At 39.3% G+C, this 17,019-nt stretch overlaps 1 protein-coding gene across 7 annotated transcripts; it reads left to right on the top strand.

Annotated features, from left to right (window-relative positions):
* The first annotated feature begins 27 nt into the window (after window positions 1–27).
* UBA3 (ubiquitin like modifier activating enzyme 3) lies at window positions 28–16,806 on the top strand. Of its 7 annotated transcripts, none has more exons than XM_030043997.2 (18): window positions 28–142; window positions 1,344–1,385; window positions 4,298–4,418; window positions 5,399–5,479; window positions 8,457–8,539; window positions 9,098–9,178; window positions 9,810–9,853; window positions 10,146–10,210; window positions 11,061–11,216; window positions 11,327–11,429; window positions 11,932–12,045; window positions 13,516–13,569; window positions 13,997–14,033; window positions 14,113–14,194; window positions 15,122–15,222; window positions 15,343–15,406; window positions 15,524–15,578; window positions 16,024–16,806. In XM_030043997.2, the coding sequence occupies exons 1-18, from the start codon at window positions 138–140 to the stop codon at window positions 16,110–16,112; spliced, it is 1,377 nt and encodes a 458-aa protein (XP_029899857.1). In that variant the 5' UTR covers window positions 28–137; the 3' UTR covers window positions 16,113–16,806. The 7 variants fall into 7 exon arrangements, with proteins under 7 accessions (XP_029899857.1, XP_029899859.1, XP_029899856.1 ...); XM_030043996.2 differs by lacking the exon at window positions 28–142 and adding an exon at window positions 1,140–1,207 and having other exon boundaries at window positions 11,935–12,045; XM_030043995.2 differs by lacking the exon at window positions 28–142 and adding an exon at window positions 1,140–1,207.
* The last annotated feature ends 213 nt before the right edge of the window (window positions 16,807–17,019 follow it).

The raw sequence follows: 17,019 nt of genomic DNA, 5'->3' as shown, positions 1-17,019 counted from the left end.
CGAGCGGCAGCGGAGGCGAGAGGCGGCTGTCAGACCGCGCCGCCCTTCACCCGCCCAGGAGAAGGCAGCTGACAGGGGTGTGGTGACGCTGCTGCTGTCGGCGGTCGCTCCTGTTTTCATTGTTTCTTCGGCAAAAGATGACGTACGTTTCATATTCGGGTGGAGAAGCCAGGTCCTCTGTGAAACAGGGAGTCGGGGGCCGAGCGTGGAGGGGGCCACGAAGTGGCTGCCCCAGCCACGGAGGCACCCGGGGAGCGTCAAGCCGCCCCAGGGAGACCCCGCTTAGCGGGGCCATTGCACCCCAAACCCTCCCGCTTCGGAGGGGAAGGCCGGCGGCGGTTGGGACCCCGGCAGCCCCTGTCAGAACGGTTCCTCTTCCAGCGCTTCACACCCCTCGTCCCCCGCAGCTCGAGCGCACACTGTCCCTGCTGCGCCGCCATGCCGGGCGACAAAGTCCTTCTCAAAATGGAGGGTTAGCGGGAAGCCAAGCGTGACCGCAACGCCGGAGGTCGGCAGCTGCTTCTCGCCCCTCGATCGGCGAAGGGTTTAGATCCCTAAAATTCAGGAGCCGGAGGCCTGAAGCGCAACCCTCGTAAGCCCTTGCTTGCCTGCTTCCCGCCCCGGCCCTAGACGCCATTCCTTGCGCGAGTTTTGGGGCGCGAAGGCTCCTGCGTGTCGAGAAGCTGTTTTACGTGCGTACCCGGGGAGAGCCCGTGGCCTGGCCCCGGGGGAGCGCAGACAGGACAAAAACCATTAGAAAATGCAGCACAGGTGGAGGAGCCGCCCGGCTGGCGGGCAGAGACCAGCCTGAGGCTAACGCCACCTCCACGTTTTGCCTTTATTTATCCCGGGGGCTTTAACAGGGCCGCGATCGCAACAGGCTTCTTCCCTGAGGATGCCGCCCGAGGCTCCCGGGAAGCGTCAGGGAGGTGGGCGCGGGGAGAGCGCTCCGCTGCCCCGGGAGGGAGGCGGCTGCGGCTCCCCGGTCTCTGCTTCAGGGGTCGGGGGGAGCCGGGGGGGGTCCCCGCCTTGTTGCCGTGGCGATCAGCGGCCGGTGGGCCTCGCCTGGCGGACGCCGTAGGCCGCCGCGCCGCGCCCCAACTCGGTAGGCCTGCGATCGTGGCGGCGCTCTGGCAAAGCACCGCCCATAGAGGCGGCGCGGTGCATCGTGGGAAGCAGAGGGAAATATGGCGGATAGTGAGGAACCGTAAGTGCCCTGTATGTGTGTGCTCGGCCGCCCCTTCCCCCGCTTCCCGGGGACGGGTGGGCCCCGGGGTCCCCTCTCCCTCCTCCCCGGTCTCTGTAGCGCGATACTGACCCTTCTTTTATTCTCTCTCTTTTAGGGAGAAGAAAAGAAGGAGGCTAGAGGAGCTGCTGGCGGATGGGTTAGTGCGGGGCTGCGGGCGAGCGGGCTCCCGGCCCGGGGCAGGGGCAGGCAGCGCTTGCTGAGGGGCGGCTGGTAGGTCAGGGCGAGCCGCAGCCCCGCAGGAGAGGGGTGGGCTGGGAGGAGGCTGCGGGTTAGCTCAGGGCTGCGGGGCCCGCTGGAGAGGCGCTGCTAGGGGCGACCGTGCGTGAGCGGCCCCGGGGCCCGGCCGGCGGAGAGGCGAAGTCCAGGGCCGGGGCGGGAGGAGGGAGCCGGAGGAAAGGTGTTAGGTGGGTCAGCGTGAGGAGGGGCAAGGCGAAAGGGCGCTTGAAGAGCGAGGACTGGGGAAGAGGAATCTCCCGGGGAGAGGACCAAGGGGCTCACCCGGCGCGGGGGTGGGAGCTGCGGGCTTGGAGCTTGGCATGGGTAAAGGCTGGTGTGCTGGAGAGCTTTGTGACAGGAGCGGGAGAAGTTGCGTTGCTGGGGAGGGCCTCTAGGCTAGAAGCAGGTGACTAAATTTTGGCTGAAAATTAAAAAATTCAGGCTACGGAACAGTTGCCTCTGCTTATTAAAACCCTAAATTCTATGCATCTGTCCTAACGGCCTTGAAAACTAACGCTCAGAAATCTTTAACCTCATCTGCTTCCATCCCCTAACTATTCCCTTCCATCTGCTTGTGGCCCTCTTCCCAAAGATCACAGAGCAGACCTGCCTGCCTGAGCGGTGGACTTGCAGGCAGTGCATGTGTGTGTCGGGGTGAGGGTCACAAATCCTTGGGCATGTTGGATGGGGAGGGGTGCATGCCAAGTCCCTCAAAAGCATGGAGCTCTGGGGATGTGAAGGTGGTAAGGAAAAGTCTGGGCCTAAAGCAGCGTAAGGACTGTGGTGCTCTGATATTTTAAACAAGATTTAAAATGAAGTAATTCGATGAAATAAACAAGGCTTTTGTTAAACTCTGATAATACAGATACCTGGTAATGCTGTAACAACACAAAAATAAACACTTAAAAAAACTGTCTATGAAAGTTCAACATAAAATCTCAGGTTGAGTTATTGATGTTTTTCAGATCTCCACAATGTCCAACCCTGTAAAAAACAAACTATAGCAGAGTCGCAGAAGTGAAACTAGATCTTACCGTTTTATCACTTGTAAAGGAACAGACATCTAAACAGAAAAGGAGTACTACTGCTTAATGGCTCTTTATATGGACTATGTAAAAGGATTTAAAAAGTTGTTCTTAATGTCACCAAGCATAGCTTCTGCACTTGTTGCCACAGAAGTTAAAAATTATAATCTAACCCATAGAAGCAATTACTGTGATGTGTATTGACCCATTTTATTTGCTTAAGTCGGTGCTTAGTGCACATCCTGAAAACTGGTATACAAGAGATGAACCCAGGCTTCAGCAGAGGGAGTGTTGTATTTCTTCACACTGTTTCCTATTATGTGAAATATGTGTATTTTCACATTATTGTGAAAACTGGGGGAGGTACAAAAGTGCAAGTCAGAGGTCAAAAGACCCTTATGAATTCAAATAAATTTTGTAGATCTTATTTAACTGCTAATACAGGAAGTAACTTACCTGAAGTCAACAGTTAACCAGTAATGAGTGCAGTCTGCAATCAAAATATAGGCAAATTATGGTGTATTTATTCCTGCGGTTTAGTGATGTTTTCCCCTGTTACTGAAAATCTTCTGCAAAATTAATTGTCTGCAAGTTATTACTACGGACATACTGTGTTGTCCATCTTCTGAATTTTGTGAGGATAAAGGCATTTGCCGTCTAGATGTTTTCATTAAGTTTCCTTTTTATTTTGAGATGGGTCACCAGGAAGTAATAATAAATTCTAAACATTACCCAACAGTCATTGATACAAGCATTCTTCATATTACTTCATAGGAGGAAGCAAATAACGCTCCTTATCAATGACAACAGAACATAATCAGGATTGGCAAAGCTCTTTTATAACGAGCTTAGTTTTGTATTAACGCAGAACATAATCGTTAGTATATATTGAGTGGAGCTCCTATTTAAAAAGGGAAATGCACTCTGTTAAGGAAGGGCTCGTTCTGTGTAGGTGATGATCTTACATTAGAAAATTACTTGACAGAGCTGATTCTGAACTATTCCAGTAAGTCTCTTTAGCAGTTTATAGTTACGTACTACTAAAAGTGACCTGCAAAAGCAGAAAAAGGGTAGTGGAGTATTTGATGTAAAATTCTGTCTTGAAAATTTAAAAGAAGATAATGGCAAACATTCCTTTTTTCAAGTAAGTCTGCTACTGCTGACAGGCTCAGGAGATGACCGAAAAATGGGGGTGTTCTAAATTGCATAGTACCATTTGAGGGTGAAGAGCATTTAAGATTTGTATGGTTTTTTTAACCATTGTTTAAATAAACCACTATAAAGATTCAGAGGAGACGATACTGGGGCATGTTACTGTTACTTATTCAGTGCGTCACAGTTGCAGTTACATACTGATAATTCTAAATATGATTCATGAACTCAAAAAGTCTGTCGAAAAAAGAATACAAGACTTGACTGACAAAAAAACCATCACCCTCAACATCTAAAGGGGCAACCTCTTTTTCTATGTCCTCTTTAAATATGAGGGAAGTAAAAGCAAAAAGGCTAGACCCTTTTTTCACTTCAGGTCAACTTTTACTAGTAACAGCAAAATTAGTGGGATTTATTGAAATGCCTGGGCTTTTTCCCCTCTATGCATATTTGTATTATTGCTTTCTAGTTCCACAAATAAAACCCACTCATGCAAATGTTCATGCACATAACTTGCATAAAGAATATGCAGGCGCATTTGTATGAATGGTCAATAATTTAGGTATTTTTAAGATATATAAAGAAAAAAAAAACATTGTGGAGGTGTGGCTTTTTCTCTATGATTTTGCAGCTGAATTTACTGTGTTCTGTGCAGAATGGCTGTTGATGGTGGGTGTGGGGACACTGGAGACTGGGAAGGTCGCTGGAACCATGTAAAGAAGTTCCTCGAGCGATCTGGACCATTCACACATCCTGATTTCGAGCCAGGCACTCAAGTGAGAAATACTTACTTTAAATAAATTTGTAGCGTGTGTTGCAAACTAATGTAAACAGTTTCGTTAATTGACCACCAGCAGTATATGAATACTAAAACTGCATGAAAAGCTTATATTTTAATCAGTTGAACATTATGATTCTAGAAGAACATATTATATTCTTTCTATAAGCCTGTATTTCTGAATTGTACAGAGTCAACTATGAGCTTGCTGTCATCATATATAAAAATATATAACAACATATGAATTATGCTCTGTCTTTGAGTTCCACATGAATAATTGCAGCATTTGTCTCTCCATTTTTAAGTAATTAGATACAGTAAGGAGTTTCTTGTACTTAAAGAAGGAATTAAGGTTAATATGAGTACTTAGAGAATTGGGAAAGATGTTTAGTAGAGAAAAGCAAAAATTAAGTATTTCTTCTGCTTTCCTTTTCTGGTACATTTGTTTCAGAACTTACAGTTGAATGTATTTTACTGTTACCTTTTTAAGGTACTGTTCCATTATTTACTAGTTTGAGGCTGGGGTCTAGTAGAACAGTTCACAGAAAGCAGTTATGTAGTTAAAAATTTCAATTCTTTTTGTCCAGCAATGTTGTCTGTGTGTTTACATTTATTTTGTATTATGTATCAGTAAAATATTTGGAGGAAGAAAACATTACTTCCTTAAACTGAATGATTGTAAAGGCAGACCTTGCTTTTTTCATGGTCAAAATTAATATAAAGAGAATACTGATACAAACAAAGGTCTTCCTTTTCTGTAAGCTGGGATATAGGAACTGCATGAACTCCACAGCTGATTAAAGTCCAATATGTAATTACTCCTGCAAGCACAAAATGTTTTATTGATCTAAGTTGTTTTATGAGAAACTTACTGGGCACTGAAAATTTATGGTGACATGTATAAGGGTTATGAAGCAAAGGACAAATTATACTTTTTCCTATTTAGTGTATTAATTTTTTGTTTTATATTTTCCGCAGGCTCTTGAGTTTTTGTTAAGCACATGTAAAGTACTAGTTATTGGAGCAGGAGGATTAGGATGCGAACTCCTGAAAAACCTGGTAATTACTCAGTTTTCACCCTTTGCTTCTTGGCATCTTCTTTTTTTTCCCTTGAGGAAATTATCTTTTCTGCTTTGCTAATTTGGCATTTTTTATTGTATAGAGCTACTAAATTTCTAAGTTCTAATCAAAATGTATAGAATACATGAAGATACAGACAATAAACTTGAAGAATGCACTTTGTTAATAAGCTTGAAAGGTGGTAGTCTAATATGTTGCATGCTATTTATTTAGCTGTCTCAAAGCTTGTCATGAGGGACAGCATGGTGCTCTTTATGAAATGTAGTCAAAAGTTCACTTGCAGCCTTAGATATGGTCTAATGTTCATAATTTTCCCTAATTACCAGATCTAGGGAAATGAAGTAAACTGAGAACAAATCATGCTTATAATGATACGAGGAAGTGGTGTTGGGAATACAATGGCTAAGATGTATCTTTTCAGATGAAAAGCAATACTTTAAACTGCCATAAGTAGCTAGTACCAAGTTTAGTATTAACAGTCAAAGTTGAATTTAATTTCAGTTTGTTTTACATCTTTGGATTAATTCAAAGTGAGGTTAGAATTGCTGGAATTATTTATGTTCTTTCATAGTGAAATTAGTAGAGCCAGACTTACCGTGTCTGTGGTGACCTTCGTGTCCGTGGAATCTCTTTTGCCTTCCTGAGTAGTGGCTCTTGGGTTTTCCAGTTCCTCAAGATCAGTAAATCAGAGGTTGTCTGCAGAGACTGAACACTCCCTCAGAGCTGCATCTGTATTGCTGAATTCAGCCTATGTAATGGCAGCTTTGCTGACTCAGACCAACATGTACTATCCTGTATTGAGATGGCTAAGGAGGAATAGGTAATAGTGTAAGAACAGGGAAGGGATGTTACAGTACTTCCCTGGCCTACAGAGTACCAGAAGGTATTCTGTAATTTTCTTGATACGGTGTTAGTTTATAATGGATTCTCCCACTACGTGTTCTGAAAAGCAATTTTTAAGTGTTTAAAATGCAGTCATGGGATCATGTGCTGTCAGACATTTACCCAATAAATGTGTATGAATTTAATTATCCTATTAATGTGTGTTTTATCCTCACAGATGCTCATATTTATCGTAGTGTATGACTGTTACCATCCTGTTTGAGTTTGGTAGTTTAGACTAATACTATACTTATCCATGCTTCTATTTAATAAGAAGAATTTCTTATGGATTCCATGGAAAACGTGTGGATTGATACAGTAACTTACTATGAAATAACTTTTTTCCTTAATTTATACCAACACTTACGCATTAGTGTACTTTACTGTAGAATTTACATACTGCTATTTCAGTATTTCCACGGATAACCTCCAAGCTTGAGATGCTTGATAAATTAATAGCCTCCTTTAAAGCCAGGCATTCCAGATCCATTAACTTAGGGGTTTTACAGTTCTAGCACTTGTGTTTACTCTTGTTCTGGTTGCTGGTTTGCTACTGCAATGCTTAAGCAGGATTTTACTTGAAGAGACTATGACAGCTCCAAGGCAGTTTTCTTTCTTTGGGAATTTAGTGCTGGTGAATTTAACCTCTGCCCAGAGCTACTGTTTTATGGGTTTATTGGGACATAACAAATTCAATCTGTTGATAGCTCATTGAGAGGGAGGATTTGTATGGGATAAGGCACTTTGTAAGTCTGCTGTGTGCACTCAGTTCCCATCTCTTCAGAAAGATTTTAAGTTATCATTTATTTTTACCTATTTTCAGAAAGATAAGCTCATAAGTAAATCTAGGTTCTGTTCACATGGATTCATGTGTGTTTGTGATGTCCCAAGCTCACTCTTCTCTTTAGCAGGCTCTCCCAGTCTGTTTTGGTAATATTGAACAAAAGCTGAACATTTATCAATGAAACAAAATGATTGTTCAGCAGCAAGGGTATCCAACATGACATACAGTATTTCTTGCTGCCTTTCTTACAGAAAATTATTTCTATTCTGACAGACTTTAGTCCTGTTGTTCATTTGTTTAATCAGTTTCCCAATACAGCATTTTCAGTACTTATGCATGGGATGGCTCTGTTTATTCAGAAACTGTAAAATGAAAAGTTTGAAAGTCTTTATAAATAACAAGATTGAGTCTTAAAGGAAAAAATGTAGGGGACAGGACTCAAATTTTTTTGGAGTCACTTCAGAACATCACAACGCATTTCCTTTCTCTAAACGCAGTGTTTTACAGCATGTATTTCTCTTTAACTGTAATTCACATTGTTTCTTTGTGCGTGACAGTTGTTATTACTTTATCAGATCGGACCCACAATACAGTTTTAAGACAATTTTACTCTGAAGTCATTTGCCAAATCTAGTGATAGCCTGCATGCAAACAGAGATCAGGCAGAACTTCTGTCAGAGGTTCGGCATGTTCTTAAATAGCGAGGTGACTTTTTGTGTTTGAATTCTGTTCCAGCACTGAATGCAGTGAGGAATGCTGGCTTATTTGGAACTGTGATTTGAGGGTGGATATGCCAGACTCATGTATGCCAACTGTGAAAATAGTGAATGTTGAAAAACTTAAGATTTTAGAGGAATTAAACTTTGTTTTTCTGTTCCTGCCAAGCAAGGAAGTGCTTATGATATTTCTTCAAATTCTGCGGGTTTTTTCCCCAATGAACGCTTTTGATTTACTCCAGTTGTGAGGGACTACTGCAAATTCCCCTTATAGATCAGTCTGCTGTTGGCTTCCCTGTGTCATGATTAGGTAGGCTAAAGCAATATTGTGTTCAGTAGAACATTGTCTTTGACCATTCAAATCTTGCTAATTCCATCTGTCTGAATATCAGCATTAGCCACCCAACAAAGAACATTCTTTTAACAAAGAGCGGCCATATACCTGTCTGCACAGGAATTGAAGAGCAAACATGTTTGTTCCTCCAAAGGTAGCTTTTTGGCATGTGGAATGAATTCTGGAGCACTGTAAGCATTTCATTTCCTATTAAATGAAGTTGACTATCTCTTTTCACAGGCACTGTCCGGCTTTAGACAGATCCATGTTATTGACATGGATACTATAGATGTTTCTAATCTTAACCGACAGTTTCTGTTTCGGTAAGTGATATTTTCACCATTTGACTTTTGTTTTTTTAAATGTACCTAAACAAAATATGTGAATATGATCATTATTTTGGTTGAACAAGTTATCATTAAAGATTACTGAACTTTCATATCACAGTAGTACTCATAATTAACTAAAAGTTGCATGTGATTCCTTCTTGTTTTGAGATCTGTGGTGTCACAGTTTGATCGTGAAGAAAATTAACGTACATTCCTCACCATTCAAATACAGCTAATGACTAATGGAAAAGGTGACACCAAAGAATAATGCACACACGTTGAGATACCAATTTTTCTGGTACCTTTTTCTTCCAAGCAAAATGAAAAATTGTTGGATTTTTTTTTTTGGTGCTGATAACTGTATGGACATTTTTAGGTAACTCTGGGGCTCTCATATCTGATGCTTTATGGGGATGCCTTAATATTATTCACATGAATAAATTGTCCTACAGTAACAATTAGTCACTTAATTCAGTATTGCAATGCATAGAGTCTGGAAAGATTGAATCTACTAAAATAATGCATTTGAAATTGCTTGGGTTTTTTTCCCAGACCGAAGGATGTTGGGCGACCAAAAGCAGAAGTTGCAGCAGAATTCCTAAACAGCCGCATTCCCAACTGTGCTGTCGTAGCGTATCCTTTTATAGAGAAGTAGTAGCCCTGTGGGCTTCAAAAAACCTAGAAAACTCTGTAGGTGGTAAGACTATCTCAAGTATTTTTCTGCCATCCTCTCTTTTTTCATACAATAAAGAACAGATTCATTCAGCTGGTGATTGAGAATTCTTTTTCAGTGGCATTAGCATACAGGAAATATGCATGGGGAAAGAAGGCTAAGCTTTAAGAAACTATTTTGTATGTTTCCACTGAATCTTTTTATTCAAATGCAGTATACTAATTTTCACTGAGATATTAGAATTACAGGTTTATTCACTGGAGTGTTTTGAGTATGTACTGGTAGGAGACGTTAGTTTATAAACATAGAGCAGCACTTACTGATATAGGACTTTGTGAGAGCTCATTTTGAGCTTCCTGAATAGTTCGCTTGCTGAGCTTTCTCCTGTGTGCGACTTACATTGTGTTCCTTACTTGTTTTGTCAGATGCTACAGCTTCAGCTGTGGGAATTTTGAATCTTTCAATCACTTTTTTTAAAAAAAGTGTAATAGAAAATTATAGTAATAAATTAGGTAATGTTTGGCTTTAGGTTAGCAAATAGAAAACAGTAAACTTAACTACTTTATATTCCTTTACTGGGCTTACATTCAGGTATTTTAAGAAGATTCAAGATATGGATGAAAGTTTCTATCGACGTAAGTGGTATTTGCCTGCCAAACACCCACTGGTGCTTTAGGGGAACATTGCACTTGTTGCTGCTCGCTGCTTTTCCTGGTAGTTAGATTGCTAATTATTTTAGTCTTTACAGTATACTGGAAGTAGAAGTGGCAAATAGACAAAACTTAAATGCATCTGTTATATAGGTAGTCTAGGGGAGATAGCTAAACTACAGTCAGTTCCTCTGGACTGGTATAGACAGAATACTTTGCTTGTCTTAAGGAGTATGCATTAGTATAGACTTTAAATACAGTTTTTTTTCCCCCCTAGAATTTCATATTATTGTTTGTGGGCTGGACTCTATAATTGCAAGAAGATGGATAAATGGCATGCTGGTAAAGTCTTCAATCTTTTTAAAGCCTGGTTATTGCTTGAGTATAGGTAACTAAAATTGAACAGATTTGTGTAGAATGTGTCATTAAAATGAAATGAGGGCTACTGAAATTCACAGCTTGCTGTATTTCTGTTTTCTTTTCTTTTTTCTTTTTGTGAACAGGATAAAATGCATGCTCTCTTACCTGCCTTTTTCTTGAGTGTTAGCCAACATTTGTGCAGTGCCCTGCAGGGGTAATTTCAAAGTTAGATTACATTGTGGCCTTGTGCAGTCAGCTTTTGAAAATTGTAAGAAGGGAAGTTCCACAGCCTCTCTGGATGATCCCATTGTGAATGTTTTTTTTCATTAGCCAAACAGTACTTACTGTGCTGCAACTTGTAAATGTCATCTTTTGGAGCCCCACTGCTACAAAGTAGTAGAAAGCTGGTCATTGAACTAGGTAGTTTTATCATTGTGACTTTGTTTATAAAATAATGATCTTGAGTATTTACCAATATTTAAAAAAAAACAACCAACCCAAACAACAAACCAAGAATCAAACCCCCAAATCCTTCAAATAAACCGACCATTTGTTCTGGTATACTATAAGGAAATAATAGCATTTATTAGACAGGTAAGGGGAGGAGGAGGTGGAGGGTGAAGGTGGTAGATGAAGTCCTGCGCACTGGCAAATAAGTAGTGTTTTATACACTATGTACCCTTAAAATAAACTGTATATTAAGCATTCAGTCTTGTGGTGTACCATTAAGAATAATATTTTTAAGATTTTTTTTTCTTCGTGCAACTTCTTTAAAAAAAACCACAACCAAAACAAACAATATCCAACAAACCCCCCCACCTTTATTCGTTAGATGTCATTTCTACATTATGAAGATGGTGTACTGGATCCAAGTTCCATCATACCTTTAATAGATGGGGGGACAGAAGGTTTTAAAGGAAATGTTCGTGTGATTATTCCTGGTATGACAGCATGTGTTGAATGCACGCTTGAGCTTTATCCACCACAGGTAATTGCAACTAGTGATATTTCCTTTTTTTACATTCCTCTGATTTGCTTGTTTCTTTTCCTAGTACTATACATAATGTATTACATGTTTTCTTCCCCTGCCCACACCAGGTCAATTTTCCCATGTGTACTATTGCATCTATGCCCAGACTACCAGAGCATTGTATTGAGTATGTCAGGATATTGCAGTGGCCAAAGGAGCAACCTTTTGGAGGTAATTAGTATATTGCACTGGTGCTAAACTGACATTTCTCCTTTTAACTATTTTTTTTTTTTTTTGAGTTAGGTATACACAGCTACTTCTAATAAAAGAATCCTACCTTTTAACCTTATGTGGCTTCTTGTCATATTGAATCTAAACCTCCTCTGAGCTGGTGATGGATTTTCTCTTCTCAGGCGTGCTCTCCAGTTCCATATTTGTTCACGTGTTTCTCTCTCTCATACTGCACAACGTCTTTCCTGACTCAAAATGTAACCTGTAACAGCTCTATAAATCTGTGAAGTTAAGGTAGTTTGTATATAGAATGTGTTAGAACTTACGATGTTTGTATAAATGATATTTTGAGTATTTAAAGTGTCAAGTTTTAATAGCTTAATGTGGTATTTGTTTTAACCCAGATTAAAAAAAACGAATTTTTTTTAGACAAAAAGGATGTTGTATTTCTGAAGGACTCTTGTAACTGTAACTTATCAATAAATTCTTAACTTTGCTGTAGAAGGTGTTGCATTGGATGGTGATGACCCTGAACATATACAGTGGATTTACCAGAAGTCTTTAGAAAGAGCATCACAATTTAATATTAAAGGTGTTACATACAGACTCACCCAAGGTAAGGGTATGGCATTTCAGTAAGTTTGTGGCATTTGCAATTAGGCTGGATTGGCATTCTTTGTATTTGTTATGACTAAGCTGGCAGCTCTCCTAGAAAGAAATAGTTCTTTTCTGTCTTAACATCTTAAAACAGAAACAAGCAGCTTGTTTCCTGTGCCAGCACAAATATTTTTATGATGAATCAGATATTTAGGCATTCATGATGAATCAGAGGAACTTATCTGGGACAAAACTGAACATTCTTTTTGCCATTTTATTTTTAACCTGGAGCAGCTCCACAGTTTACATTACACTGTGACCACTTTTGCTGGGTCAAAGAGTAGGAACAAAAGAACGTGATTGCCTCTTTTAGCAGCAACCACACTTTATGCCAGTTGAGGCTGGTTAAGACTATAGCATCTGTTCTTTACTGCTGTGTATGCCTCTGTTCGCATGCAAGTGCAGAATGCTGCTGCTCATTTAATCAGCATTTTAAACACTAACCAAATAGAAAAGAAGTGGAGAAACTCATACAGAATGTCCAGAATTTGTGGTAACTTCTATGCATTTGTTGACTTCTTGTACTGAGAATGCATTTGAAATGCTGAGCTTGAAATGCCATGCTTGAACTTCAGTGTGTGCTTTTCTGTCAAAAAAAGGCGAACTGATACCTTGTGTATCTTCCTCAGATTCCACCTAGTGTATTGCAGATAGTCTTTTTTTGCAGCAGCAGCAGTTTATACTGGCTTCTCTAGTAGTATTTTTTTGGTACAGATAAATGTGTACTCCAGTTATGAAATATAATTATGTACATGCAAATGGCTGCATAGTTTTCAGCATTTGAAGATAGCTTCATTATAAAGTACATAGCAGAAAGAAGGCAAAGATAAAAGTGTTATGCATATTTTCTCAGGAATGAAGGTACACACGTCAGTAATGAGCTTCAGACTACTTAGGAGTTTGCTGTCTTTTTGGCAGGCCTGAAAAAAAGAGCGAACCCCATTGTTACCAATGTACAAACTTGTATGCATAGGAAATCTTGCTTTATATCGGTATATACTATGCTGTTTGACTGGATGGGTTCAGTAAGAAGAGTTGGATGAAGATGCCAATACAGTTTGGCAAGCCTGTTCTTGCAGAAGGAATACCAAAACTAAATATCTTTCCTTTACACATTTCTCCAGTTAAACAGAAATAGAACTGAGTTTTAAATTAATTTTCAGTGCTGAATACAGACTATTTGTTTTTAGAATTTGTTCACTAGTTCTCTTTGTGTGATACCTTCTTTTTCTCAACATGCTTGATCCATTCCTAAAATAAAAAAAATGCCAAAGTACTTGAGCAGCATGCCATTATAACTTATTGTTACAGAAATTCCTGGAAAGTTTAAAGTATCTTTGGGTACACCCTTCTGTAATTATTCTGGCTGAAAGTTGTCTCTCAGTATAGTTTCTTGGAAAAGACAAAGCTGTATGTTTTGCTTTTACAGGGGTGGTTAAACGAATTATTCCAGCAGTAGCTTCTACAAATGCAGTAATTGCAGGTATGCTAAAAGAACTCGTTTCACTTCTGCTTTACAGACTTCAGAGTTTTGTAAGGCAACAGTTTGGCATTGAGAGCTTGGGGAGGATAATAGTAATTTTTAAATGGGTCTGATTTATTCTTACAGTCTCATTTCTGTTTTCCATAGAGAAACTGCATGTGACTATAAATTTTAAGCTCATGTATGACTGTGGGAGTGAGCAAAAGCATTTGAGACTGGGAAAAAAAATAATTGGAAAACACGGTATATAAGCTTAACATAGGCTCAGATTAGTCCCGAATCTATGCATAGAACTGCCAGCTACCTTCAGTTGTTTATTTTTCTCTTTTTTTTTGGTCACTTCTTTGGTACAACTCTGTGCACTAATGTCTGCATGTCCTGATATAGAGCTAGAAAGTGAAGAAATCGTTTTTTTTCCTCATTCCAGCTGTTTGCGCCACTGAAGTTTTTAAAATAGCCACAAGGTATTTCATTTCTTATTAATAACATACATGATTTCCAACATAATGATGTGTATTAACACTAACATATTTGTCATTATAGTGCATACATTCCTCTTAACAACTACTTGGTGTTTAATGATGCAGATGGATTATACACATACACATTTGAAGCTGAAAGAAAGGTTAGTGCCATTAAAGGCTTGCAGGGTTGTTTCCTTGATTTCTATTGAACTTACACAGTTTGTGTGTATTTCTGAAACACAGTATTGAATCTTTTGGCCCCTAGCACTGAATAATAATATTTCTGAAGTTTTAAAAGCAGAAACTACAATGTTACTGGTCTGCTACTTTTCCAGAGTATTGTTTTTAGCATGTAGGAATTTTCTTTTTTTGAACTTCTGTGGTTTTGGGGTCTAATAGTGATGACAGTGGCGGTCTGACCATGTAGAGTAGCAGGACCCTTGGCCTCCAGATCAACAGATGTTTTATTTGATGTCCTGGTAATGAAACCTTTTCTTCTACCCATCAGTTTACCAGAAACTATTGGCATAGTATATGTACCGGCATATTTAATTTTTGCCTGTTTAGCCAAAGTTTCTTAATATTTGGAAAAGTGGCTTCTGGTATAGGGAGATTTTTCAGACAGTTATTTCTGTGGTGTCTGTTGGTGCAACATTGGTATCTCAGCTGTTTCTGCTATGCTACCTGCAGAGGAAAACAGTACTTTTTTGAAAGTGAATCCTGAAGATTTCCCCTGTAATACAGGAAACATGGTCTACAAAATAAAATACACAGTCTTAAGAAGATTCATAAGCAAATATTCTCAAAAGAGGTTATGACAACAATTTACTTGGAAGTTTGTAGTATTAAATTTTATGTCAGATGAATTTTGTAGTTCATAAATACTTAGTTGCTGTTGGGAGCCAGTCCAATGATGACAGACTTCACGAGGAATTGGGTTTTGTCATTAATATGTGTAACGGTATTAATATTTCTAGAGCTAAAACTTAAAAAAATCTACAAACACACAAATAGTTTTGGGACCTTATTAGCAGCAGTTTTAAAATCATATTTAATGTAACATGCATTCTTCTGCTACTTTATTGTAGGAGAACTGTCCAGCCTGCAGCCAACTTCCCCAAAACATAGAGATTTCCCCATCAGCTAAATTGCAGGAGATCTTGGATTACTTGACAAATAATGCTTCACTGTAAGTGTGCAACTATTCTGACTTAGTTGATAATTTTTGCTAGTTCAGTGTTTCAAAAAGGTAATTTCTAATGTGTTTTTACCTGACTGTCTGTTTTTTTTTAAAAATGTTTTGATGTAGGCAAATGAAATCTCCTGCAATCACAGCAACTATGTATGGGGGAAATAAAACACTTTATTTACAGGTAATCTCAACATACATAATTGTCTTTAATCTTAATTTATTTAAATTTATTTTCCTGAATTGAAAGGAAATGTTTTGGCTTTTTTTTTCTTTTCTTTTTTTTTTTTTTTTTTCCCAGACAGTAGCTTCAATTGAAGAACGAACAAGGCCAAATCTTTCCAAGACACTAAAAGGTATCATGCAGTTGTCACCTGTAGATGTTCAAGATACTGCTCTAAACAAAGTCCATCAGTTTCATCTCTCTGTATGGCATGTTTAGTTTTATTTTGTGCTATGCAATAGAATGTGCTTCGTTATCCTTTTACGTGCAATATACCTTTCTCAGGTTGCTCAGGGATGAGCTTTGAATTGCTTAAATGTGAAGCGTGGACAGATGCAGAGAAAAACATTGCAACAAAGCAAGCCGATAACTGATGTAAATTAAACATACTTCCAGTAGCGTTTTATATATTTCCTGACAAGGTCTGTTAGTTTCCTGAATTAGATGAATGTTAGTTTAGCTAGTGAGCTGTTTGCAGCTTTATTTCATCGTGTTTGTGGGAATGGCATTCATAACTTTATTTAAAAAAAGACAAACCACATGGGTTTGCTATACTTAAGCTTTTCTTTCTGTTTCAGAATTGGGGCTTGTGGATGGCCAGGAACTTGCAGTTGCTGATGTTACTACACCACAGACTATGTTGTTCAAGCTTCACTTTACCACTTAATTTATTCAAAAGTAAACTGCATGTACAGCAAGAGAAATCTGTACCCACCTTGTAAAACAAATGTACTCTGTGGGTGTTAAAGCAACCTGAAATGTTCACGTTAGTACTAGCATTGTTGAAGGTTAGGTAATACAAATGAATCACCATATTTCAGAATTGTACGTAGAAGCCAATATTTGGTGGATTATATTTGTATAAATGCTTATTAATGTACAGAACTCTGATGTATAGGAATACACTTTTTTCCAGTTTTTGTTGTCAAAATGTTAATGCTAATACACTTTGAGACACATGGAAACTTTAAGGTGGCCAAAAGTCTTGTTTTCAACACATGTGTGCACATACATATGCAAAGAGAACACCCTTTAAAGGGAATCACAGCCATCGGGTTTTAAATTGCAGCACTCCTATACACTTGCTGAGTCACCTTAAAACCAAAAGAGGGAAGTAGATTAAAATGAGCATTTTCCTCTTCTTTGATATTGATTTGATCAATTTTATGAGAGGTATTAAGTATGGAAGAGATTACTTTGTTTACAAGCAAACACGAAAGGACAAAATGAACAGCTGTGCATGAAAACATGGACGTGTCCGCTCACAGTCCCCTGGCAGCCGCCGTGCACAGTGTTGCAGGATTATGTTCAAGTATCAGTGGTGCTGTTAAGGTATTTATTAATAAAAAAACATAAAGACACCTTTATTTGTGGCTTATCAGTGGACATTGTTTGTAACCTCAATTTAAAAAAATCTAGGGCATCCTTTGGCTGCTTTAGTCAGAGACCTTTCTGCAAGCAGTGCCAGACGCCTCGCTGTGAATGCTCTGGTTTTACTTGATGCGTGTCAGCTGTGTTTGAACTTTCCATCTTTTAAACCGTGAACTGTGTTTAAAACTTGCATTTGAACTCTA

The sequence above is a fragment of the Aquila chrysaetos genome, chromosome 20 (genome assembly GCF_900496995.4).
Source record: "Aquila chrysaetos chrysaetos chromosome 20, bAquChr1.4, whole genome shotgun sequence".
Lineage (NCBI taxonomy): Eukaryota > Metazoa > Chordata > Aves > Accipitriformes > Accipitridae > Aquila > Aquila chrysaetos.
This window is presented reverse-complemented; position numbering and strand designations above follow the sequence as displayed.